The sequence below is a fragment of the Platichthys flesus genome, chromosome 23 (assembly GCF_949316205.1).
Source record: "Platichthys flesus chromosome 23, fPlaFle2.1, whole genome shotgun sequence".
Taxonomy (NCBI): Eukaryota; Metazoa; Chordata; class Actinopteri; order Pleuronectiformes; family Pleuronectidae; genus Platichthys; species Platichthys flesus.
Genome location: NC_084967.1, coordinates 14,529,201 through 14,554,524, shown reverse-complemented (window position 1 = coordinate 14,554,524; position 25,324 = coordinate 14,529,201). Strand labels below are relative to the sequence as shown.

Sequence of the window (25,324 nt, the reverse complement as noted above, 5' to 3'; positions counted from 1 at the left end):
TTGAATGGATCCTTAACATTAGATCAATAAATCCATGACACCAAAGAAATAATCTGCAGCTTTTCATTCTGCTAAGGGAGAAAAACAGGAAAGTCCCCTGGGCCAGAAATGATGTGCTTAGTGTTTTGGACTCTTGATAGAGGAAACAGCCTCAGGGTGTCTGCATGATGGGGGGGCAAAACCAAAGAGAGAAGAAGAAGTGAGGGAGTGAGTGAACGTCTCAGAAAAGAAAAGAAAGAAAACACGAGACAGTGTGAGAAACACAGACATCAACAGGGAGGTGAAGTCAGAAGAGAGAACTCAGCACCAAAGATGGAGACGACGAAGGAGTAAACACAGACTCTGGAGCTTTTTGGTAGAGAAACAGATTTTCTTTACAGGAACAGACGAGTGAAAAGAGAAGAAGAAGGTTTGACTCGCTGTGATTGTCAGAACAGAAACTACCGAATGTGCTGTTACACAACTAATAATAATAATAATCTAAACACGTAATATTCTACAGGAAGCGAAAAAAACTTTGTGTTTAAAATCTCTCATCTCATAAACTATAGAATAGAAGCATCTGAAAAATAAACATAACTTTCCTTTAATCCTAATGACGTGGATAATATTTCTGATCAGACATATATTTGTTCTTTTTCTGGATAAATCTCATCTGGGAGTAGCTCTAATAATTATAATAATAATAGTTATTGCACATGTTATGCCACCTGTACATCGACAATCTCTTTAAATGGCAGATTTGGACTCAGAAGCTGCCGTTCGGTGCATAAGAGCCAGTTCGCTTTGTTTATTTTTCACTCTCTCAATTCAGCTGCGTCTCTCGGAACGAGGCGGTTGAACCACAATGAGACGCTCTGGGTCCCGCCCCCTTATTGCTGTTAACGTTCGAATGCCCCTTGGTTTTTAAAATGTGAACCGTTAGCTGCACGGTTGAGTTGAAACAGCGGACGTCTCTTTGCTCGCCGGCGCCATTAAAGTCTTTATAACCCAAGTGCAATGCATGCTGGGATACGTTGGGCTGAGAAGGATCCACCTTCGTTTCTCTGGGATTTGGAAAGGACGCGTTTGAAGGAGCCCCTGAACTGAGACACAGCTTCTGTATCTACTGTCTGCACCAATGAGGCGACTGAAATCAGGGTTGAAATGTGAAACTGAAGAATCTCTGTTATTGCTAAATCTAGCAGATTACAAAAAACAAAACAAAAGAAAAAAAAACGTTTTCTTGCTACAGTTCGGAAGGTAGAAAAGTTCAGGTTCATCCAAAACAGGACAAAGAAACAGAGGAGTCATTAATCAATGGTCATTCGTTCAGAGACACAAGCACCGATTGAAGAATCAATAGAAACATCCACTGTACAAATGAGATCGAGGTGGAGAGACGGTCTGTCAGCGGTCAGAAAGTAAACAACCTGACAAACACGAGGGAGGAACAGAGAGAGTTTCAGTTTCAGAGCCACGACCGGATCGGGGGGGGGGGGACAACTTATAAAAGGAAAATTACAAAGTTAAACCGGAAAAGACGTTCGGCGCTCGCCTCCCTCGAGGCACCGGGGTCAGGCCGTGGCTTCTTACTCGGTTATCGGTGGAAGCCAGAGAGAGAGAGAGAGAGAGAGAGAGAGAGAGAGAGAGAGAGAGAGAGAGAGAGAGAGAGAGAGAAGAGGGAGAGAGAGAGAGAGAGAGAGAGAGAGAGAGAGAGAGAGAGAGCGAGAGGGGAAGTAAAAGTGTCTTTCACTTGTTCGTTTTTCCTCAGAGGCTTTTCCTTTGGGATCTTCAACACAAACAGATGGTCTCTGAGATCCACCTTTCCGCTCCCCCCCCCCCCCCCCCCCCGCACCCCTCCGATTCACTCCATCTTCTTCTTTTGGAACAACCTGCGGGCAGAAGAGATAAAAAGGAGAAACAAGCTTAGAGCGATTGTGTTAAGATGAATTTGTGAATCTATCATTTCTGCTCGCTGACAATACAACGCCTGTGACCTCAGCTCCGGGTGTGTGTGATGTCAGGGTTTGGGAATGAGATAAACACTTTTATAGTCACTTTTTAAAACCAGCTCGCAAATGAATAATAGACGTTTATCTATTTATTACATTTAATTCATATAGAACCTTTCAAAATACACATGCAAGGTGGTTTCAGTCTGAAAATGAAGCATTGAAGTTAAACAATAAGAAACAATTGAGGGTGAATTCTTGAGAGAATCAAAAATGTGACTTAAAGAGAGATTCCATGTATCTTTTATTATTTGTCCATATTATTATAAGTAATAGTAATTGTTGCATAAGAACATAGCTCAAAGATGTGTATTTTATTCATACTATATTTATTAATATCTGAAGCTGAGCCATATGCATCATTCCAACCCAGATATGTAGCCAGGTGATATTAAAGAAAATCTCTCTCATGTTATTTCTCGATGAGAAGCAGCTTGCGTGTGTGCTTGTGTGTGTGTTTGTGTGTGTTTGTGTGTGTGTGTGTGTATTTGTGTCTGTGTGTGTGAGAGAGAGAGAGGAAAAGACAGAGAGAGAAAACCTTAATACTCTCGGCTGCCAGAACAAATCTCTGCGATCGGTGTGTCGGTGTTGATAAAACCCGATCCCAGCTCGGCTCCCTGTCTGTGGCTCCACCAAAACAAACGGTTACAAGCTCCCAAATACCTTCCAAAGCCGCTCGGTGCCAAGTGCAAGACAAGAGAGACGCTCGGGGGGGATTTAGCATCAAACGGGCGGTGCCAGGGAGAACTTGGACACACGCCCGCCTCCACACACGTCAGGGAGACGTAATAATTCGATAAGTCTGGGAAGAATTAGGCGTAGCGTGATGTGATTTCACTCGTCGTCTCGCTCAGTCTGAGTGGCAGTGCAGAGCTTTGGTCTTAATCTGGAGTCTAACGTGTAGAAACCGTCTGGGGCAGGTGTGTGCAGAGGATCCGCTCGGCTGCAGCCTCCAGGAATCGACCCTGCGGGCTGCATCTACTTATCCTCATACCTGCGAAGCACCGGCCGCTGATGTAATCAGTTTTGGGCTTTAATAATTGATCGGCCTTACAACAGAATCCCTGGCAGAACAAAGCCGGAGCGCTGATGTTTTCTCAGAGGTTACCAGCTGCTGCAGGTTGCTAAATATACCAGTGAGGTTTCAGGCTTCATACTGGGATGTAAACGCTCCAGTAACATTACACGAGCCCACAGACGTGCTTCCACTTTGCTTATCTCCATCTATGTTCCCTGGCTTCAGCGACTGAAAACTGGAGTAAACACTATTTATAATTACACACTTGAAAAGCAAAGTCATAACATGCTCCATAATTAATGATTTGGAGCATTTGAATTTGTGAATCTTGGAGGAAATGCAGCAGATTAGAAGTTTTCCTGGTGGTGATAATAATTCTGCTCCAGGATTTTCTGGCAGCCGGTTTCCAGCCTGAGGCGCAGCACACATGCTCACAAGGGAAATGATAAAAAGGTAGAACTGCATGTGAACATGAGAACCCACTATCTCCTCTGATTTGGTTTTATAACGTCTGAGTCCTAAAATAGCAAAATACCTCTAATCCAGGACATAAAAAAATAATATAAAAATCATGCTGAAGCTCAAAGATAATCTGGGCTCATCTCGATTTGACCTCAGTGGTTCAGCCCGACGGAGACTGTGAGATGAAATAAAGCAATAAGCCACGAGAGCAGAGGTTTAGAAGCTAACGGCCCAATGTCAGGTTCCTTATCAAGAGTTCCCACAAAACTATAAAATATAAAAACGATTTGTTTTCCTCCGTCTCCGAGAAGAAGCAGATATTTGACCTGTTTCTCCTGAACGAAGGTTTCTGGTTTGAACCTCTCACAATATTGCACTGAACTATATGACTTCATATTAGAATGACACCACAAAGGAGAACCCACTGTACATCCTCCATCACCCCCCCTCCTCCTCCTCCTCCCTTTATGCTTAAAGCAATGAAGCGCCTCACCTACGACATGTGGTTCTGCTGAGACGCCAGGTTCTGCTGCTGCTGCTGCTGCATGAGGATCTGCTGCTGCTGGCGCCGCCGGGCCGTGCGCAGCTTCTCGAAGCGCGCCTCCATCTCCTCCAGCACCTTGGGCGTGTAGCGCACCACCAGCTTCACGCTGTCCTTGGCCGCCTTCAGCAGCTCCACCGCCTTCTCGTGGTGCTCGCCCTCCACGCTCTGCAGGAAGGGGTTCAGAGAGAGGGAGGAGAAGCTGATTAATGCATTCGATGGTTTCCATTTTAAATATTGGGTGACGGAGCCTCTCTCCCTGCAGCCTGGATCAAAACTCCTGGCTACACCTACCACGCCGTTGACGGACAGGAGCTGGTCCCCCCGCTTCAGGCCGCCGTGCCTCTCGGCCACGCCGCCGGGAATGATGCGGGAGATGTAGATCGGTGAGTTCTGCTCTTTGCCGCCCATCACGTTGAAGCCCAGGCCCTCCTCCGTCTTGGGGAGCTCCACCACCCTCGGGTGGGAGTGACCCTCGCTGGCTGCGAAGGCTGCGACCGTGGCCTGAGAAAAGGAAACGATAAGATACCATCATCATCTCATCAGTTACTTTGAGGACAAAGCTACAGGTAAGGAGGATTTGAAACTTCCTATATTTGAGAAAAATGTATCGAACATGCACTCTTGGGTTTGGTCCCATTTGCTAACATGGAGGAGGCTGTGTTTATGATCGATACTGCATCCACCAGGGGGCGACAGGGATGATTTCTCTGCCAGAGATGTTAATTCCAAACTCCCCAGCAGCAGTAGAGTGGCTCGGCACTTCCAGGCGTTTGATGGCGTCTCTCCTCCATATTCATACATCCAAACTCATTTCAGCTAAATCTGCTCGTTTGTGTCTCCTCTCCGACTCTTTGTTTTATTTTATTGTGCCTCCTCTTCCTCCCGTTTCCCTCGCCGCTCCGTCCCCTCTCCTCCTCCCTCCCCAGCAGCTCCTCAGCATGCACGCCGTCGCCTCCCCCGGCCTCACGCCACATCGACCTTCACAACTTTATCTGTGGATTCTGTGACTGGGGAACACAAGCTGGCAGATGGCCGAGGAGGGGGAGGGGCGCTGTGAGATTCTTCCCCTACGAGATTCTTCCCCTGGTCAGACACGCTGCACTGTGTAAATATGACTTCACATATCCAACGTCATTTGATCATCTGCTCCCCCCCCCCCCTCACATGGCCCTGACACTCCATGTCTCTATTAGGATCAGTGCTAGACGCCTCAGGCCCGGACTCAGAGGCTGAATTAATCTAATTAATGAAGCAATCAAAGAGAATCGAGTTGTTCTGGTGAAACACAAACTCTGATCGTGACGACTTTAGACGTCTCGTGAACCGAACGGAGGCGTCGTCCCACGTTTCACATATTTCATCATTATTGCTGCTGCGGCTTCATTTTCTAAAACCCCTGCATGCAGCTCTTTTCCTTTTCACACGTGTGATCCTGATTAAATTCAACTGGCACCGTGACCTGGCTTCACGGAATATCTCTTAGGAGAGTTCAAACTTTTTGAAAAGACCGGGTCCTCCGAGTTGAGAGAGCTCCCCACGGCTCAGCCAGCTCAGGCTATTAGCCGTGTGCTTAATTGCCCGGTGGATATGAAATTTTAATACAGATTTAGAGGCAGAAACTTCTCAAAGTTTTGGGCGAAGAGACAGAAAGTCGAGTGGAGTTTTAAAGCTGCTTAAATCATGTCTTCATGGTTCCTCCAGGCTTAGTCACAGTGTCTTTACGAAGGGAAATTACTCGACTTTAGTCATAAATAAAGATGTTTTTCTTCCTCCCGAGTTAGACAATGGTGCCTACTTGACAAAAAAATTGAGACATTCCCAACGCAGGTACAAATCAAAGATCATTTCTCAATAAAATGGTCTTTCTGTCTTTTTTAAGGATTTTCTCTCAGGTTCGGTTAAGCAGGTGGACCCACGATATAGAGTTTAAACAAAAGGTCTCAGGAGATGAAGCATAAGGACTAAGACAGACATTAAGACAAGCACAAGAGATCACAACAAACATTACGACAACGAACCGACAAGGACAAAGGGAAGCACGGAGACTTATATCCACACAGGGAAGGCAGCTGAACACAGGTGGAACACATGAGGGCTGGTGCAGGCAATCACAGAGACAGGAAGTGAAGAACGAAAAAACACTGGGAGCAGAAACTACAAAATAAAACAGGAAACAGAACACAGGGAGTGGGCAAACCAGAGACACAGAAACATAAACACAGGTATATACATGGAACACGAGGCGGAAATAATAACTAAACTGAAAACACTCTTACTAAAAGAGATTAACATAAAGAGATTAAGTTTGTATTTAACAGGCAGTTTAATATATATATATATACATTTGTATATATTTTAAAATCCAGGAAAAGAAAAGACTACAGATCAAACAAATTAGATATATATTATTTATTATTATTGAGCTTTAGCGGTGTTTGTTTGAACTCAGCCGAGCTTGTATGCTCCCAATCTTTATGCTAATTTAGCGAATCCCCTCCTGACTTTTGCTCCATTAAAGCAAAGATGCAGGTTTCCCACCTTTTAACGTCAGTGTTGTTAACATGTGACACAGCGTTTTCTACACAGCATGCAACAAGAACACCTGGAGGCAATGTCTGGTAAAAAGATCAATATTCTGATAAACCAATTTAGAGCAGTGAAAAGGGATTAAATATCGAAGTCGAGAGATTCCTCCCTTTTTAGTTCAATTCCTACGAAATGGTCCTGTTATCGTTTAATTGCTCAGACCCACTGTTAATGACAGCCATTAGCAGAGTCGAGCGTACTTGGCTAATTTCACACATCTTGGTCCAACAGAGCAGGTGAGGAGAGATATAACAGGGAAGTGTGATTAACAGATAGTTCACAACTCATTAGTTCCACTTTTCACTCGTCACAGTGAATGATTTTGAATAATTGATGTGAGGAAGTTCTTACCTTAGCAGTGGCCCTCGCCTGGTACTCTGGACAGCCATTCACTGTAATGGTTTCGTGCATGTACTGGTACACCTGTAAGAAATGAACAGAGGCGGGTGTTATAATATGTATTCACTAGTTCCACTGCAAGGCTCAACAACCCCCTTAAATCCTGCACAAAATCTTTGATTTTGGTTCTAGAATGATTGTTGAAACATAAGAACCTTTGATTCTTTAATGAATCATTATTAACTAAACAAATAAAAAACCACAATCCCCAATAAAACCACGTTGTAATCTGCTAGATCCTGATTTTTGCACCAAATTTCAACAATCATAGATATCTGTCCCTTGAAATATTTTGTTTTTTAATCAAGATCCCTGATGAATCGTAGAAAAAACTCAAGTCCCATCCATCCTCTGACCGCTGTGGAAATCCGTTCAGTAGTTTTTGCGTAATCCTTCAACAAACCAGTCAACTAACCAACCAACCAATCAACTAACCAGAAAACCAACCAGCCAATCAACCAATCAACCAACCAATCAACCAACTAACCAGATAACCAACCAGCCAATCAACCAATCAACCAACTAACAAGATAACCAACCAACAAACCAACTAACCAGATAAGCAACCAACCAACCAACTAACCAACCAACCAATCAACCAACCAACAAATGGGGAGGGGTAACACATCAGATTCACAAAAAGGTTTCAGCTTACAAATGTAAACAATCTGTTAATTTCCCTATTTCGACAGCTCATGAAGTTGAAGGTGAAAATCGAATGGTCTTAGTCCTGACCTCATTCTGCTGAGCTCCTCAGTGTGCGCACATGTCCTGAAGACGAGTCCTCAGGAGACTGAGGAACACTCTGCCTCTGACTCTACAAGCAGCACAGAGAGTTGTGAGAGGCAGAAACACAATACTGTGGACCTGAGCCGGAGCCAAGACGTGAGACTGCTGTTCATCCAGTCGGGTGAAAAACAAGGTTTTCTGCCAATTCGCAGAGGCAGACGGAATCGATGCCGACAGCTGACCTTCCCAGTTAAGACGTGTCTGGTGAAGACCACTTACAGCTGAACTTGTTCAAAGAATAAAAGAGAAGAAGAAGATGAAGAAGATAGAGACAGTGTGGAATGAGGATGTTTAGTTAAGACACCGTTACACACGGCAGAACTTAGACTCTGCATGAGTACTTGAAGCCATCTGTACTGCAGCTGTTAGACTTTAAAATGTCAGATATGCAACACCACCCCCCCGTCCCTTACACGCTGAAATACAATAGGAGGAAGGAAATCTGATGATTGAGATGTACGTGCTGATTACAGAGTGTCTCAGAGGAAATGGTGTTCATGAGCTGCTGAAACAGCCTTGATACAAAACGTAAATTACAATCAAAGACTGTAAAGTTTTCAAATACAAGCTCATCTCCCTGTTATCCCTGTGGAGAGTTCTTCCAAGGGCTTTATGGATGTCTGAACAGGCCAAAAACTATGGCTGGACAAATATTCTATATACAGTTTATCAATAGTTGCTTGTGCATCGCCCCTCCAGTGCTTTTCATTTCAAACAGTGGCTGTTTCACTTAATTGAGCAGGTCAGCAGGTCATATTTGAATCTGATTATTGATACCGTGCCATATATGAAAGATACTAATTTTTGTGGCCCAGAAAAGACTTCTAATCCTGTTCCAGATTTCATAAATCCCAAAACAACATTACAAAGAGCTCGCCTCTCCTGTTATCATCAGATGGATTTGGATCCAGACCCCGAGATATTTGTACGCAGAGATCTCACTGTGGGTAAAAGAAGAAATATCCCCGAGCTTATGTTGTGCTGCTTGCTCATGAATCTCAAAGAACACAAACGAGCAGCCTCGGAGAGCACGGCTCCCCGATGCTGACTGCTACGCATATTTGTAAAATGTATAGCACTGATGCTTGTGGATAAAAGAAAAGCTGCCGTCCACACAGACAAAAACAGAAACACTGAATTCCCACATGACACCTATTCCCCAGGACTGAAAACTTCTCCTTTACCTCTGTGAGTCTGCAGAGTGGCCTCAGTTCTCCCTTTATGACCACAACTGCTAATTACCCCCGTTTATTCTGCTTCTGGCTCCACGTTTACACACATGTGACCTTAAACAAAGCTTCATCTGTAGAAACAATGGCCACAAAAACGATTAGGGGGCCATCAGGCACTGGTCTTGTGTTATGCAAATGCTGTGGTAATTGTTGTTTCCAGACATGACAGGACAGTCACACATAGAACTGCACTGCTCATCTGGTTTTTGGCATTGAGGGAAAATAAAGGCCCAGCGCTGCGTCGGGAAACAATCGTTCCAGAGAAGAAGAGCATCCTCGGTTTGTGTGAGTGATGGATGTTTGTGGCAGCTGACGGTTTAATGAATGACCATCGAGGGAACAGGGCGGCCATCGCCTCACGAGTGATTGAGCGTCCCTGAACAATTTGGTTTCATTTAGTAATGGAATATAGAGAGACTGATCAAGATGGATTTTAAGGAGAAATATATTTGAGATATAAGAAGTGGCTGTAACATAAGAAATTGACCTCAATGCAATGATTTAATATAATTATGATACAGAAACGTAGTTGAGGCTTTATATTTATGTGTGAATCTGGGTGTAGTGAATTTTAACGTGGTTCCATAAAGGGACTGTTGGGTGCTGGCAGGTGGGTGCAACTCAAGTTTACAGTTTAACCATAAACTTGATTATAAATAACTACAAATACAAAACACAACAATAAAACAAGTAGAACTGGGGCCAAGAAAGAACTCCTTAAAATTTAGGATGGATCCAAACAAATTCAGATTTGATTGTTTGTCAATAAGATTAAGAAACTACTGAAAATAACCTATCAAATGTGAGAACAAACATGTAAACAAGAAAGTATTATTGACTCACAAGTCTTACACAACATTATTACAGTATCGCTTTAACCTGTATCCTTTAACCTGAGTGCTTTGCCCTGGATAACGGAGCCACAACATGGAACAAACACAGCTCTTGTCAGTCTTCTCTCATGGAGGCTGCACTTGGCTCTAAAGAAAGGCCACTTGACCTGCAGGCATCTTTTCTTTCCCCCAGACGACCTGACCGCGTTCCCCCCCGTGAAAAGGAATTTAATATTGTGGTTGCACGTGTCGACTTGGGAGTCCGAGGGAATCAGCGCGGCATCACGCAAATCCTCCGCCCCAGCGTTGGCTTTTTCTTTTTATAAAACATGTCTTTAATGCTGATTGAAAATCTCCAGTGAAGCGTAGAATCTGCTGCAGCGTACGAGCAGCGATCGGCCCGGCTCTCTTTGCCTCCTGCGTGTCAGAGGGACTAAACCCAACACACTGCGAATTCCCACTCTCCATCATTTCCAGCTGGTTAGCCCCTTCCAGTCACCTCATCTTGTGTCCTTCCTTCCCCATTTGCAAGGCTGATTGACCCTGACAACTATTTCAGGCTGATGCGATGAGACTAACGCGGACACGCAGGATTCTCCCACCCTCCCACTCTCGCCCGCTGATGAACGTGGCGGAGAGAGAAATACAAACCAGCTCATCAAACCCTGTCCCTTTGTCGTTTAGCCCAGCCCTGCTGAACAGGCTCTTTTCCCCCTGACGTCCATTCTTCACATTGACAGCCAGCCTGTCCTCCCTAACAAGGCTGATTCATTTTCACGGAATTCTATTGACGTAAAGACGGGGTTCAGGTTTGGAGCCGGACTTCTCGTGCTCAGTTCGTCTTTTCAGGCATATTCTTATATATTCATATATATATTTTGTCGTTTTTATATTTATATATATATATATCTGTTTGTACCATCCACTCCAGCAGCACAAGTACACTTTCATTCTAGACAATGACACAATCACATCATTGCCTTTTGTACCATAGGGTCAGACCCATTCATGCACCTGTATCTGCAATGTTCTACCTGTGTATATGTGTTTTTTGTATGTTTGTCAGTTAAGTGTATAAGTGTATAAGCTACTGGATGACCTAAACCTCCCCCGGGATTAATAAAGGTATCCATCTATCTATCTATTTATCACGTAGAGGAGAACGTCCTTTCAGAGATTACACAAAGATTGAAGTGAGTTTTTACCGAATGACCAATAACTGACATGTGAATTTACAGTTGAACCTGTTTTAACAACTCAACACTGACGGATGAGGCACAGGAGCGAGACGTGAGTCATGAAGTCAAAATGAAATAGTATTAAATTAAAAGGGAAGACGTAAAAGATAGAGGGCTGAGACCCAGTATTCTCCTGAAAGTATCCAGAGGGGTCAGAGTCCGAGTCTTTCCTGCAAAGGAAATAGTGTATTCATCGTTCTTATATCACACAATACCTCTCAATACTGTAATACTCCATATATATTTATTACTGTACAGATCTTATTTATTTACATATTCACTTCAAATATGCAAAATACTACGCACTTTTACTGCCTTGCACTTCTGGTTAGATGCTAAACTACATTTCGTTGCATAAGTACTTGTACTGTGTGATGACAATAAAGTTGAATCTAATCTAATCTAATCTAAGGTCAAAGTAAAATGAAGGTACATATAAACTATTGATTCCCAGCTGAATCCATGTGATCTCAGCTGGACGTAAGTGGTGGTCACATGTGTGTAGACGTGTTTGTTTCTCTACAGTGGCTCAGAAAAGAAAAGAAGCCTTCTGCGTATCAGGCCATTAAGAACCGCCCTCCCAGTGAGTCTCCCTTCCACTCTCCAGTCCGTCTCCTAATTGTTCCTGACGCAGACAGAGCATCTCAGGGCTGCAGCTGTTGAGAGCTGTGATATTCCACCACAGCGTAATAACAGTGATATTCGACAGAATTGCAGTGGCCAGCACTTACAGCCGGTCCTTCACGCAGCTGGCTCAGCAATCCGCAGAGAGCGGCACACACAGAACTATAATCGACGGGCCATGTACTCGGCCTCGCTGCGGCCCACTAATCCCACAGCCTATCTGATGGTTTCCCTGGTGACTGGGCTTTCTGGGTGAAGTGGTCTGGAGCAGCAGCAGCAGCTCGTTGTCACTGAGATCAGTTTTACCCTGCAGGGTGCCAGGATGTGCCGGGCTTCCCTGGACCTGCCTGAGTGGAGCTGGACCTCATGAGAGGAGGAGACAGGTGCTGTCTTCCCCTCTGTCACATGATGTCAGGGGTTTCCTGTAGTGTAAAGATTCCAGTAACGTTTCCTTTATGAAACCCGATATTTCAGCAGCTGGACCAGAAATCTGGGGAATGATCAATAATTCACAAAACGTACGGCAGCGATGTTTTGCTCTGTGGCGGTGAAGCCTCTGGAAAGTGAAGTAGAGCGTCTCCGTGACAAACTGATTAAGTCGGCTAATTGTCTGCTTTCATTCCCGGGACAAATTACATGTTCACTTTGTTTACAATTAACTTGCAGCGCGGAGGCCGTGGTGGAATCTGTCATCGTTCTCCCCACTGCTCCTCCGATCCAGTTTTCTTAAGTAACACACAACACTGGGCCAAAGTATATCTCAGCAGACAGGAGGCTGAATATGTAAGATCTCTGTTGTAGTGCGTCCTGCTGATGAATGGCCGTCGGGATGATGGATCGCCGGGTGGCTGTTAATGTGCGTGTGAGTGAGAGCGTTCCGGCGAGGGGAGGAAAACAAGGGCTCCTGTTTACGATGCACACTTTATCCCCTCCTGTAAAATGTGATTAAAGCAAATCTCTAACAGCGATTTGCTTAATTAGAATTCAGCGTAACGAGCTTATCAAACTTTCAACTTAATGAAATGCTTGTAATGTTTTCTGGCCCCCACGTGATTCATTTAAAAAAAAAGCTCTTTATGAGTTTCTGGTGCAGTCGGAACATTTAGCCGTGAATCTGAGCAATAAACTCTGACACTTTGATCATGTGGAGGTCATTTGCTGATTCATGTAACACAACAGGGACTTAAACGCTCTCTGGTGTCGTGGATATTGCTGCGATTCCTCCAAACTCAACCATATCACCAGGGAGAGTTGACCTTTGACCTTTGGAGAAGTCATGATATAACTCCAATGGTTTTCCTTGCTGCATCATCACTGAAAAGTGTTTTAAGACCTGTATTTCTGTAATGTATATGCATAAATAGAACTTTCATCCTGGTGTTGAACTGCTCATTCATTAGATGTCATGATAAATGCAGCACACCATCGCTCTCATGGGGCATACTGGTTTGTTTCCTTAAAAATAAAGCTATTAAACGAGGAACACAAATCCGATGCAATGCAGCAAATCTAGAAAGCAATGTTAGCGAAAATAAAAAAAAGGTAATTTCCCAAGTTGACACAGAGAAAAGAGTCCCCGGTGAGTTCTGTACCTTCACTACACAAACACACATATAATTCCTGTAAATAAAACAAGGTCAAAAATTCCCAAAGGACAAAAATACAAAAAGGGGGACTCAAAAGACATGAGATGACTCACCTCTCTGATGGCCGTGCAGAACTCGCTCTGAAGCACCTTCTTCAGGGACTGGAGCTTGTGACCGGGGACGTCGCCCGACTCCTGCAGCTTCTCCAGCAGCTCGATGGCTCTGGCAACATCTGGCGAGGATGAGAACACGGCCATGAATACGTGCATTGCACCCAAAAGGGACAGAATTCTCCTTTTCAATTAACGGCGGAGGAACGTGCCGACGCTCATCAACGGGCAGGATAATGGAAAAAGACACAAGGCCAGACTCGGAAGGAGAGAGAGAATACCAATCCAACCCGGGGATCTTTGTCGTCGGCTCGGCAATAAAGAAGAAGCGAGGGAATAAGTCAGACACTGGTTTGTTGGAAGGTTAACTCTCCCTGGCACGAGGACGCACCGGCGGGCATTATAAAGCATTTACACTAAACCGTAAGCTTTAAGTTAGAGGCCACGACTCTGGAGTCCCCCCCCCCCCCCCCCCACACCTCTAATTAGCCTGCGCTCGAGGAGTCCGCTGGCGTGCATGATTAATTTCGTGCCCTCTGAAAACTGACTTGCTGAATAGAGGTAAATAATGAAGGCAGAAGGAAGTGATTGTTCCGTCAGCATGAAATAGATTAGTTGGGTTTTGTTATAACATGAACCACAACAAACCCGTTCATTATTCACTGATTAATCAACTGTTTGGAGGATGAAATGTTGTTTGTTTTGGCAGAACACTGATGTTTCATTTCAATTATATGGTATTAAACTCGGAAAAACTCACACATATTGAATATTTGAAGTTTTTAAATGAGTCATAAGATGCTTCTTCTATTATTCAGGTTTTTTTGTGAATGTAAAACCCGTTCTTTTAGCTCCTACTCTCCTGTCGTCCTGCTTCCAGTGTCTCATCTCACAGGACAGAGCGATAAACACAAATTCTACTCGGAGACATGACACTCAGACACACACACACACTGATATTGAATTCTGGGAATATGGAGTGACTCAATAAAGCCGACTGCAGACAGAGGAGCTCTGAGACCTGAGGGACACGAGAGAGACGAAGGAGAAGCCGTCTGGAACTGTGACAGTGTGAATACTGCATCAGGGCCGTAAAGAGGACGATGTGAAAAACACTAAAGATTGTAAACTTTTTATCGCTTCTTTCTTTTTACGATTCGAACATAAAGACAATGGGCACTGAGCAATCCAATGCAGACGTTTCTACTTCCATAATAATACAAGTACAGAGGGTTGTATTGACACTGCAGGTTCATTCCCCATCGATATCAGCCGTGGAGCAGAAGAACAGGTCCAGTGAGAGTTGTATTGGCAGGTGAGGCCGTCAGTCATTCATCAAACAACCCTTCACATGTCAGGACGGTCTCAAGGATCCATGATCTATAGCTCTTATTCTTAACCATAAGGGAGGGTTAGGTACACGCCAGACAAGTCGTCAATCTATCGCAGAACCAAGAGACAACAACCCACTCACCCTCAGTCAATTTAGAGTCTCCAATTAAACCTGCAGGTCTGTGGACTGTGGCAGGAAACCCATGTGCCCACGAGCAGTGCACCGAGCAAAGTTCTGTATATAAATAATCACATTCACACTTATAGTACTCGCAGACTTTGAATAATGAGTCATTCATTTAATTTGGAAAAGGCTAAAATTACATGTGACACAATTTATCCAGCTGACTAATTGAGCTAAATTCAAAAATAGAAATTTGGTTTAAAACAGTCTCTTTGTAATATTCCAGCTGGTCACATTGAAGCCAGGATCCTGTTAAGCCTCAGATATGATTATGCTATGAAGAAAATATAAGAAGCACGTTTCAGGCAGAGGAATAACATCAGGATACGAGAGCATCCAGTGCAGGTTGGTGGATTTAATGAGGATCCATCTGACTTGTGTTGGCAGGTTATAGTTATTAATCAGTCGGGTTTTTCCAAACAACCTTTCCTCTCTTTCCAGGTGCGTCTGCAAAACAAGCCAGTTTTCAGAGGAGCTGTTTCTTCTGTGGTTTGAAACTTGAATTTGCTGCGTAACCGGATCCATTTTGTTTCTGTTGCACAAACAAAAAGTCTGATTGGAAAACTCCAAAAAAGGAACCTCTGATGCAAATGAACCTGAAACTGTGTAGACAGATTTATTTGTGATTCAAATAGGATTTTATTAAAGCCAGTTTGTTGAGGAAATACAACGACATGTCTTAATTAGGTTTTGTTTTGTTTTGTTCTGTTCTGTTTATATTTTGTGAGCTACTTTGAATGGTTTAAAATGAATAGTAACTCAGGATGTGAGGGGCCTGCAGCTATTTTAATTCTTAATTAATAAAATTGAATTCAATTGATTTGCTTTGTTAATTAATGTCTTTTGAAAGAGCAGATTAAATAAGAGGATTCTTCTTTCTGCTCCTCTTCATTCACGATTAGAGATTTTTGTGTTTGCATTTTGCATTTTGTGTTTGTCTATGAATGAAATAAACTTAAAATTAGTAATACATTTAGATCTAAAAGCCATGGTACGCTTCTTTATGTGGGAGAAGTGACCTTCAGTGAAAGCCGTGTCCAGTGAAACCATTTATCTATTCACTTGTTCACTGAAGTACTTTCATCTTGAATCCACCATAAGAGGATTTAAAAGGATGATATTAGTTTTTCCAATCCCCAAGAATAGGTCCTTTATTTTTTTTACCTTTGTGCCAGAACATGAAAAACCCCACGGATTCTGAATAGCTGGTAATGAGCTGGTTCTCTCCCGAGCAGCGAGGGCGTCTCGGAGGTTTACGAGCGTTTCTTTCTCATTAAGTGAAGGTCAAGGGCCACAGAGGAGAGAACTTCTCTTTCTTCACAGGCTCATTAGCAGCATTTTCTTTATCCACATCAAGGACTTCTGCTCGGCACTCGGATCATAACTTCAAAGATCGGTGTTGGAGGCGTTGCCGGTTGCTTTTTCCATCTCGCTGATCAGACGTGATGCCTGCCCATTTCCTGATCTGATCTTTTTTCATTTTGAACAAGGCTAAAAACTGGAATTTCCTGGAGATTTACATCAAATTGACAGCTATTGTAATAACTGAAAATGTGTATCAGGGTCCTTTAGAGTGAACAGCACAGGGATTAGAAGACAATGTAATTGCAGGCGTCCACACACAAATGACACACTGGGGCTCTCCGCTGCTCACAGGTAATGAAATGTCTTCTGGTCTGTGGAATTTTCTCCACGTGTCTTTAGCTCTCGACCCCGCGGCTCAAACGCGAGGCCAGAAAAGATCCCATTTATCTGCCTGCTTAACGTAGAGAGTGGGCCCTCGCCTGAGCCGTGTCCGATCATGTGGAGACGAGGAAGTGAAAGGTGATTGTGTTCCGTGACGCTGCAGCCGAGATGACTGCAGGGGAAATAACTCTGGAGTCAGATGTGCAGTTAAATGACGTGTTACATTACTTAATAGTCTAGGGGAGGGATGGAGGGAGGATGGGATGGAGAGGGGGACGCCTGAATGACCTGGTGCACTCTGATAGCACTGACAGAACCACAGCACACTGATATTAAACCTTCGTGTGAGGAGAGACAGAACAAAATGAGGCGCAGTTCAAGATAACGCCACACGGAGCCTGTTGAAATGCACTGGGCCTATGAATAGCTTCAGCCGAAGGGGGACACAGGAAACGTGATCCCTCCCTTCATTAACAAAACTCTGCCGAGTGATAACAACACGCACAAAGCCACAAGAAAAATACAATAACAGAACACTACTACACAGATATCGTTACTGGTGTTTACAAACTATGATGCAGTTCCCAGAATTCACTTCCTGCTCGGTTCTTATCGGTCAAGAACAAAAACACTTTCAGCAGCTGTTGAACTTTGTCCGAGAAACAATTCCCTATAGAAAGATAAAGAGATAGATAGATAGATAGATAGAAAGATAGAGAGAGAGATAGATAGATAGATAGATAGATAGATAGATAGATAGATAGATAGATAGATAGATAGATAGATAGACAGATAGATAGATAGATACATACATAGATACATAGATAGATAGATAGATACATAGATACATAGATAGATAGATAGATACATAGATACATAGATAGATAGATAGATACATAGATACATAGATAGATAGATAGATAGATAGATAGATAGATAGATAGATAGATAGATAGACAGATAGATAGATAGTTCATCAGTTTCCTCCACACGTCTGTGATGTCTCTTTGAACTATCCTTTTTGATCCCCCCCCCCCCTGCAGACTTGACCTTTGTGTCCTGACAGCCCTCTTGTTACCGCCTCCTGTGTTTCGGACGCTGCTTCGACCCGACCTGTTTTTCTCTGAGTTATGCAATCGAGTCCTTCATGGGTCAAACTAAGCCGTTTCATGAGTGAAATATTCAAACACTCGTGCCAGAGCTTCACTTCCTGACCTAATTACTCCTTCACTGAAAACGCAGTAGTGGGAAATTAGCTTTTTGCCCTCGGGGGCTTTATTGCATTGTATTGACTTTAATCTCGACCCAGAGACCCACAGCTTACAGATGTGTGCAACATCTGTGCAGGGTTTTACATCTGCCTCGGTGATCCAGTCGTGATATACCAACGACCAATAAGCTCGAATTTGAAAAGGGACAAGTGCCAAATTTAGCCCATGTCTGAGGCAAACAGACAATGAGGTCATCTCACTGGGTAGTTTGACAGATTGTTCTCCAAAGAGAGAGGGGAAGGGAATTTTAGGTTTTTCTTAAAACAATGTGGGAAAAGCATCTCTCACACATCTGCCAGAGGAAGCTCAGAAACCACAGGATGGAGATACCAGGCTAAGCAGAGGAGTGTCACACACATCTGGAGAAGGTTGATTTCTTTGTTTACATTTGATCTGGTTAGTTTGGGTTTAGTTTAGACTTTATTTTGACGTACATCCTGTCATCGGCTGCGTCTATGTATACTCGACATTGATTGGTTTATAGACAAGCTAGCTTATAGGTTGGGGGGGGGGGGGGGGTGTATCTGCAAATTTAATCTTCTTTTCCTGCTTAAAACCATTATAAACTATTTAAAAATCCGTTATCCTGTTATCTTGGTTCAGACTAAACTGGAATGTCTGAAGGTTCGATTCCAAACCAGGAAACCCTATGTGTGTGTGTGTGTGTTGCATCAGGACACAGTGACGGTGTGATGCTCTGCTGCTGTATCCAGCAGAATGTGACACCAGCAGAGATACTGTCTGCAATTAATTCCCCTCTGCTGTGTTAAGGGTGAGGGTTTTCTCATTAGTGATTAATTAGTTAGATTAATTAAGTGACTGTCAAGACTTTCTCCGAAACCAAGTTTCCACGGTGGGTTGATGATAGGATCTCAGTTTTTGTGGAGCCTCATTAATTAATCTCAGAAAGAAAAGAAAAAATAATGTTATTATTTAGAATTAAAGTCCCTAAAAAACGTTCTGCTCTTTTCCCAGTTAACGGTGCCCAACACATTTGAATGCTGCCACTTCCCCTTCACTTTCATAGTCTCACACCAGCAGCTCCATGGATTCCACCGCCTCAAACAGAATTTAAATACGAGGGAAGAGACTGCTTCATTTCCCCAAAAAGAAAATGAAATATTCCTTCACATGGAAGATGCTGAGGGTGTTGTCGTCACGTCCCCTGAGGAAACACCGCAGGTCTTAAGGTTCCTTCATTGTGTTTGCAGATAAACTGAGAAGTAATTGAAAAGTTTCCTGAGGCCTGTGAGTGATGAGGTTCGCCGGCAGCTCATGAACGTCCATTTCTCTCAGCAGAGGCTTTAGTGTGGTTTCTTAGATAAGAAATGAGACTGGCAGTCAACAGAGCACATTCCTACACTGAGGCCAATCAAGCTGCACCAAATTACAAACACTTTTTAAAAATCAGGATTAATGAATTACTCCCTAAGAAACCCGGTTAAAGGAACTGATAAGAAAACATTCCTGGATCTGCCGGCTGATCTGCAACATTAATAAAATAAGGACAGTATCTCACGCACGAAGCACAGATCTTTAGAGTTCCTCGTCCTCCATCCGCTTTACAATAATAATCAAATAATCCAAAATAGAGGCAATCTGTGAATTGTTATTGTCTGTGTGGCACAACACCCTGGAAACTCATTTCCCCGAGCTTCTCTAACATTGGACTCGCTGCCTGGAGAAGGTCATCCTCATCATCGGCTGATTAGAGGAGCGGCACCGGGCTGAGCAAACCTACAGTGACACGTAATGAAGGCTTCAGCGCTCGATGAGGCTCCACAACACTGTTCCAGGGATCCACCGGGCGGCTCTGCAGCTTTCTGCCATAATTAGTCCATTTATAACAGTGGCAGAAGTGAAATAAATTCATTTTTCTTTTATAAAAGTGTAATTTTGACCAAACTGCAGCGAATGTACACAAACACGTCGGCTTCTTGATTGAATCTCTGTCACCTGAAGGTCCCCTTTTCAAATTCTGACTTTGATTATTGATTGAAACGTCACTTTCCGACTCAGAAGATGAAGGTAGCGGCCCAGGCGAGCTCTCTCTGTGTGGGCTCGTCCCTTTGTACCAGGAGAGACGCTTTGTGGATGTCACGCACGCTGGAATAAACTGTCCTGAAAGGGCCTTGCCATCTGCCACCACCACTTCGACCTGGATGTCCTTGGTGCCCCTTGCCTCTGACTCCGGCCATAAAAAGTGAAATAATCGCACTTTGAACGAGTAAAATTAGACAACAGGCTTTTACCAAACAAGTCATGTCCCCAAGCCAAGAGAATTAGCTCTAAATCGCCTCTGTCCCCTTGAAGCACAGAAAATGAATCAGTCCTTTAGGGCTAATGGCTCCTGCAGGAGCCTGTGGTGCAAACAGAGAGTGAAAAACATCTGACTCTTAACGTCTTCTTCATCCTGTCCAGTTAGTGGACAGGCTCCCTGCAAGACAATCTGTCTGCAAGCCTGTATTTCTGCATTTTGTGGAGGTGAGGTGAAATATCAACCTGTTGTGAGTAATGTCCGCTTGTCAGCAAACTTGTAATCCTTCAAATCGCTGGTGTGACTGAGCATGTGATGGGAGTAAGGTCTCACCAGTGGAACACCAGGACTGGGACCATAGGGTGCAGCAGTTAGTCAGTCTATTAAATCAGGAGGATATAAGTTGTATAAAAAAAAAAGGGTTTGACAGCACAAACCTACAGCCACAGAAAACCAATGTACCAAGGTATCACACTGCTTGAGTGATGTTATAACCTTACCAGCTGCATTGGGGGGCAAAGCGTGTGCACCACTTTCAATCAAAACTGAAATATCTCAACAGGTAAACTACTGGATGGAATATAACTTGGACATTCAAGGTTTCCCCAAAGGTAAAGCCTCTAGCGCCGCCATGACCTGGATATTTGACATAGTTTCGACATTTATGTAGAGTCCAACATGCTAATAAGCTAAATATGTGTGTTCAAGTCCAGCATTAGACTTGCTAAACATAAGCGTGTTAGACATTTCATGTTGCATTAGCATTAGCTCAAAACAAAGCTGTAGCATATTGTTAGCATGACTGTGGACTCAAATTGTGTTATTCCAAAGCAGGATAAAAAAACAGACACAACGGATTTCCCCGCAATTTGGCAGAAGGGTCTTTAACATTTTTTTAGCACAATAGTGTCCAACTTTTCTTTCTCATTCCCTGGGAAGAAGTTTTTGACTAAATAATTAGATCAACTTCAGCTGCGACACAATCTCAACGACCTTTACCCTCATTGTTTCCCATTAGAGATCTTGTCATCATCTCTGGGACATGCATATTTGTGTTTGATTTCCAGATCCACACAGAATGCAGACTGCTTCTTTTATCATATCTACAGAGAGGTTAAAATCCATTGTCCTTGGCACTGGCGCTTTCTTATCACCGCCATTTCCCCCCCGACAATAACAGGAAGAAACAGTGATGTCAGATCTTTTCATCCTGCTGTGACCCGACAAGACAAGTGGGAGCTGTGAAAATGAAAATCTCTCTCTGTTTCCTGCCTGTGTGTGTGCATTTGGCGGTGTGTGTGTGTGTGTGTGTGTGTCTGTGTGTGTGTGTTTGACAAACTCAGGCACAGGAGCCGCTCCCAACACCAGATGAAAAACTAGCTTTTCATTAGCAGTTACCCTGGAGCAGCCGAGAGAGGGATCCTGTGACGCTGCCTCTCCCTCTCAACGGCTCCTGTGTGAAACTATCATTAGCAACTCCTCGGGGCCATCACAGCTGCCAGCCGCTGACTGGTCAGATTCATGCCAGTGCACGTGAATATGGATCTTCTGCAAACAGGCGGAGGTCACGTCTGAGTCACCGCCAAAACCAGGGACTAGGATCAACTACAACTTTTACAGACGAGGACATTTCTCATAGTCGAGCGTTTACCATCATCAGAACACCTTAGTCCCTGTGTTTAATTCTCTCTGCTGTGTGGTGGATTGGGGAAATGGTCTAATCTGTTTGCCTGCTGCAGCCACATTCATCATATTAACTTGTGCACGCAACAGATTGTGGATCAGTGAAGCTCGACTGCCCAGGAGCAATAAACTTTAGTGCAGAACAAATTGCAATTGAGCGAGCGGACAAAAACAAAATCGAACTCCTCATTTTATAAAATGACCAATTGTGGGTAATCGTGACACCTGTCAGATGACCTCCTGCAGGCTAATGCACGCTCCCACCAGATTCGGTGTATTTATAGTGTCTTCTCGTGGCTTGTGGAGCTCGATGCCAGCTTGACTTGGCACAGTGGAACCAGCGATTCTTCCTCCTTTTCTTTATATTTGACAGAATCCATTTCCCATGCAAGGCTCGTGCAATATAATGTTTCACCGGCGGATATGCATTTGATCTCCATGTTAAGACTGAGAAATCTTTTTCCGTTGCAATCTAAAAATAGACACTTATATCCAGCAAGTGTGGGGATTTAAAGTGCTTCTCTTGGGTGTGTACAGGACGCTTTGTATTTAAAAGGAAAGCGAATCTGCTGGGCAGTGTTCTTCAGGGACTCCTCTGAAACGTGCAGAGGGATTAAAGCTGCTTGCACAGGGGAGACATTATTAATTACGTGAGGATCCATGCTGGAGGCACGTGAGGTCAGAGGACACCCAAATAATGCGTTTCAAGTCACATGGGCTGCAATTGCATGGCCAGAGTCAGCTCAACGCAACACAACAGGCTGCAGTCTGCAGAAATCCCCACAGCCTTTAATTGCAGTTTCTTACAAGTTGCATGTGCACAACGGTAAGACCACAACACGCCCGTGTTCGTGGCTCGTGCACCTGTCCGATTCAAACGCGAAAGTTGCCTCCAAAGTGGATTTCCATGCATGTCAGGGGCGTTTTGTTTTTACACGTGAGGAGAAAGAAGCGACGCACTATAATGGAATACTACCACCGAGGCGGTTACATAATGAAGAAGGGAATAAAAGATGAGTAGATAACGGATGAATGATGTTGATTTAACGCGCGCATCCAGAGGGTGTACAGAGGAAACCAGTTCTCTGCTTCTGCAAAAAAATAAAAAATAAAAACGCGCACGCACCCGACTGACTGGTTTTTTATTTGGCTCAGATCAGCCTCGGAAATAACGAAACGTGGTGGGAAAGATCCGAGCAGCGAGAGCAGCACCTGGAAGAAGCGTCGTGCGTGTTCCCAAGTTTTACTACATGACGAGCACAGGGAAATGAAACATGAAGAAGAATGTGCGAAGCTCCGTCTTACCTCGATCCAGGGTGAGCGGTTGGACCACTGTCGCCATGACTGCTGTTTACTGGAGACTGGAGAGAGAGAGGCTACAGCATCACACAGAGAGAGGATGGGAGGGAGGGAGAGAGAGAGAGAGAGAGAGAGAGAGAGAGAGAGAGAGAGAGAGAGGCACTACAGCATCACAGAGGGAGGGAGGGAGGGAGAGAGAGAGGCACTACAGCATCACAGAGAGAGAGGGAGGGATGGAGGGAAGGAGAGAGAGAGGATACAGCATCACAGAGAGAGGGAGAGGGAGGTAGAGAGAGAGAGAGAGAGAGAAGAGAGAGAAAGAGAGGGAGGAAGGGAGGGAGGGAGGGAGAGAGAGGACACTACAGCATAACAGAGGGATAGGGAGGGAGGAAGGGAGAGGGAGACTACAGTTTCACAGAGAGAGAGGGAGGGAGAGAGGGAGAGGGAGAGAGCGACTATAGCATCACAGAGAGAGAGAGAGTAAGGGAGGGAGAGACAGAGGGAGACAAATCGAGTCAGAGGGAGAGAGAGACTACAGCATCACAGAGCGAGAGAGGGAGAGAGAAAGAGCAGGAGCTATATTCTTTCATCCTCATAATATCTCATGAGAATCCAGCCCCATAAAATGTACAGACACTGTTTTACAGACACATTCATGAAATTAATTAAATTAATTTGTAATGGACACAAGTATATTATATTATGACAAGTGGGAAAATGTTTTATTCCTTTGTGAGGATAAATTGCATCTGAGCCCCTGAGTGGATTGGTGAATAATAAGGCAAAGCTCTGCTCAGCATAATAATAATAACAGTAATAATCATAATATCTCCCAGACAAACTTGTACGGTGGAGATGGAGCTGTGGTATCAACCGACACATCGACCAATCAGGAGCCAGCCTCAGCTGTCAATCACGACATCTACACTGTTCTTAAAGCATCAAATAACTAATTAAACCAAACTTTACTTGATTTTTAGTTTGGTCCGTGTCCCGTCCACTAACATGGAGGAGGAGGGGTTAATGACCTGCACTGCAGCCCGGTCTCACGCTACCCTTTTGTAAACGTCTGCCTTAAAGCTGGAGGCAAACTACCGTCCAAAATATCGTTTTATGCAAAAATGTAATAAACATGCATTCTCCAAAAACATGAAAAACAGCCCAAGAGGAAAATAAATCACAAAACACACAACACGAATAGTGTGTCTACGTAGTTTTGGCCATGTAGCGTATCCCATAAATCAGAATAACACCGGGCTCCTCCAACTCGCTGTGTAATGATTTATCACCCACTATATGGAAAGTCAGTGAATCACAGTAACACACCTCCATCGGCAGCCCTACAATTTTTGCATTCTCAATCCAACAATCACAAGCGCTTGTAATCCATCCCTCCATTGCACTTCACAGATCAGTTGATTGCGCGCTCGCTCGCCATTAAGGTTTATTGTGAAGCGCTGAGCCACGCCGGCGCTGATCTCCCCTCCTGGCTACACGCACCGCACCCGGCCTGATAAGGACTGAATGATGCTGGTGAGCCTCGGCCTGTGAAGGGCTTAAGGATTAATCCTCATGTTTATATGCTGCCGTAGAACAGAGCCGGACAACTGGCTCGCTTCATTCTACTGTGGATCCGCTGCCTGATGGTGTCGGGGTGTACGTGGACACTTTCCCTTCACGGCAGAATTAGAAGATCCGGTGGAGAGTTCCTGGTTGGGCAGATGTTGCAGCAGTAGCATGATGTGTCTCGTGCTTCTGACAAATGCAGGCTGTAAATAAGAATAACACTCTGAGACAAGGACTGATATTTAGGTTGCATTCTTCAGAGGCTGCATTTGCCCCTCTATGAAGGGTCCTTCGAATCCGGCCATCAAATCTGTCCCTTCATCTTCTTGACACAGACGCCCAACCTATCCCAGGATTCATTGCACCTTGGTGGCGAAGATAATGGCGCAAGCAAGCAAAGAGACGTCCAAATGCTTGAGAGTCAGGCTTCAGCTAAATCCGACGGCTAACATCATTAGAACATTCTCGTTGGGTCAAACTTTGTTTCTAGGTGACAGCAATTAGGGCAGGACGAGCTGGTGACGCTGGTCAATCCTCTGAGGACCAGATCGGCTAATTTTGGTTCTACACGGTCCAAGAAAGACCGCCTCCTCCGAAGGATTCAGCCCCTGAATTGAGACGCAACAATAAC

At 44.2% G+C, this 25,324-nt stretch overlaps 1 protein-coding gene across 1 annotated transcript; it reads right to left on the bottom strand.

Moving 5' to 3' along the window:
• Window positions 1–1,818: 1,818 nt before the first annotated feature.
• On the bottom strand, window positions 1,819–23,229 carry lin7a (lin-7 homolog A (C. elegans)). Its single transcript, XM_062383321.1, has 6 exons — window positions 23,134–23,229; window positions 13,419–13,537; window positions 6,956–7,027; window positions 4,310–4,519; window positions 3,968–4,183; window positions 1,819–1,874 (listed from the first exon to the last, which is right to left on the bottom strand). The coding sequence occupies exons 1-5, from the start codon at window positions 23,168–23,170 to the stop codon at window positions 3,968–3,970; spliced, it is 654 nt and encodes a 217-aa protein (XP_062239305.1). The 5' UTR covers window positions 23,171–23,229; the 3' UTR covers window positions 1,819–1,874.
• Between the last annotated feature and the right edge of the window lie 2,095 nt (window positions 23,230–25,324).

Bases quoted from the DNA above. Each gene is read 5' to 3' on its own strand.
- lin7a (XM_062383321.1), bottom strand. From the start codon at position 23,170: ATGGCGACAGTGGTCCAACCGCTCACCCTGGATCGAG. The intron at 13,538-23,133 runs GTAAGACGGAGC...CATCCTCGCCAG, and splicing joins ACCGCTCACCCTGGATCGAG to ATGTTGCCAGAGCCATCGAG. The intron at 4,184-4,309 runs GTAGGTGTAGCC...CCCTTCCTGCAG, and splicing joins TCCTGTCCGTCAACGGCGTG to AGCGTGGAGGGCGAGCACCA.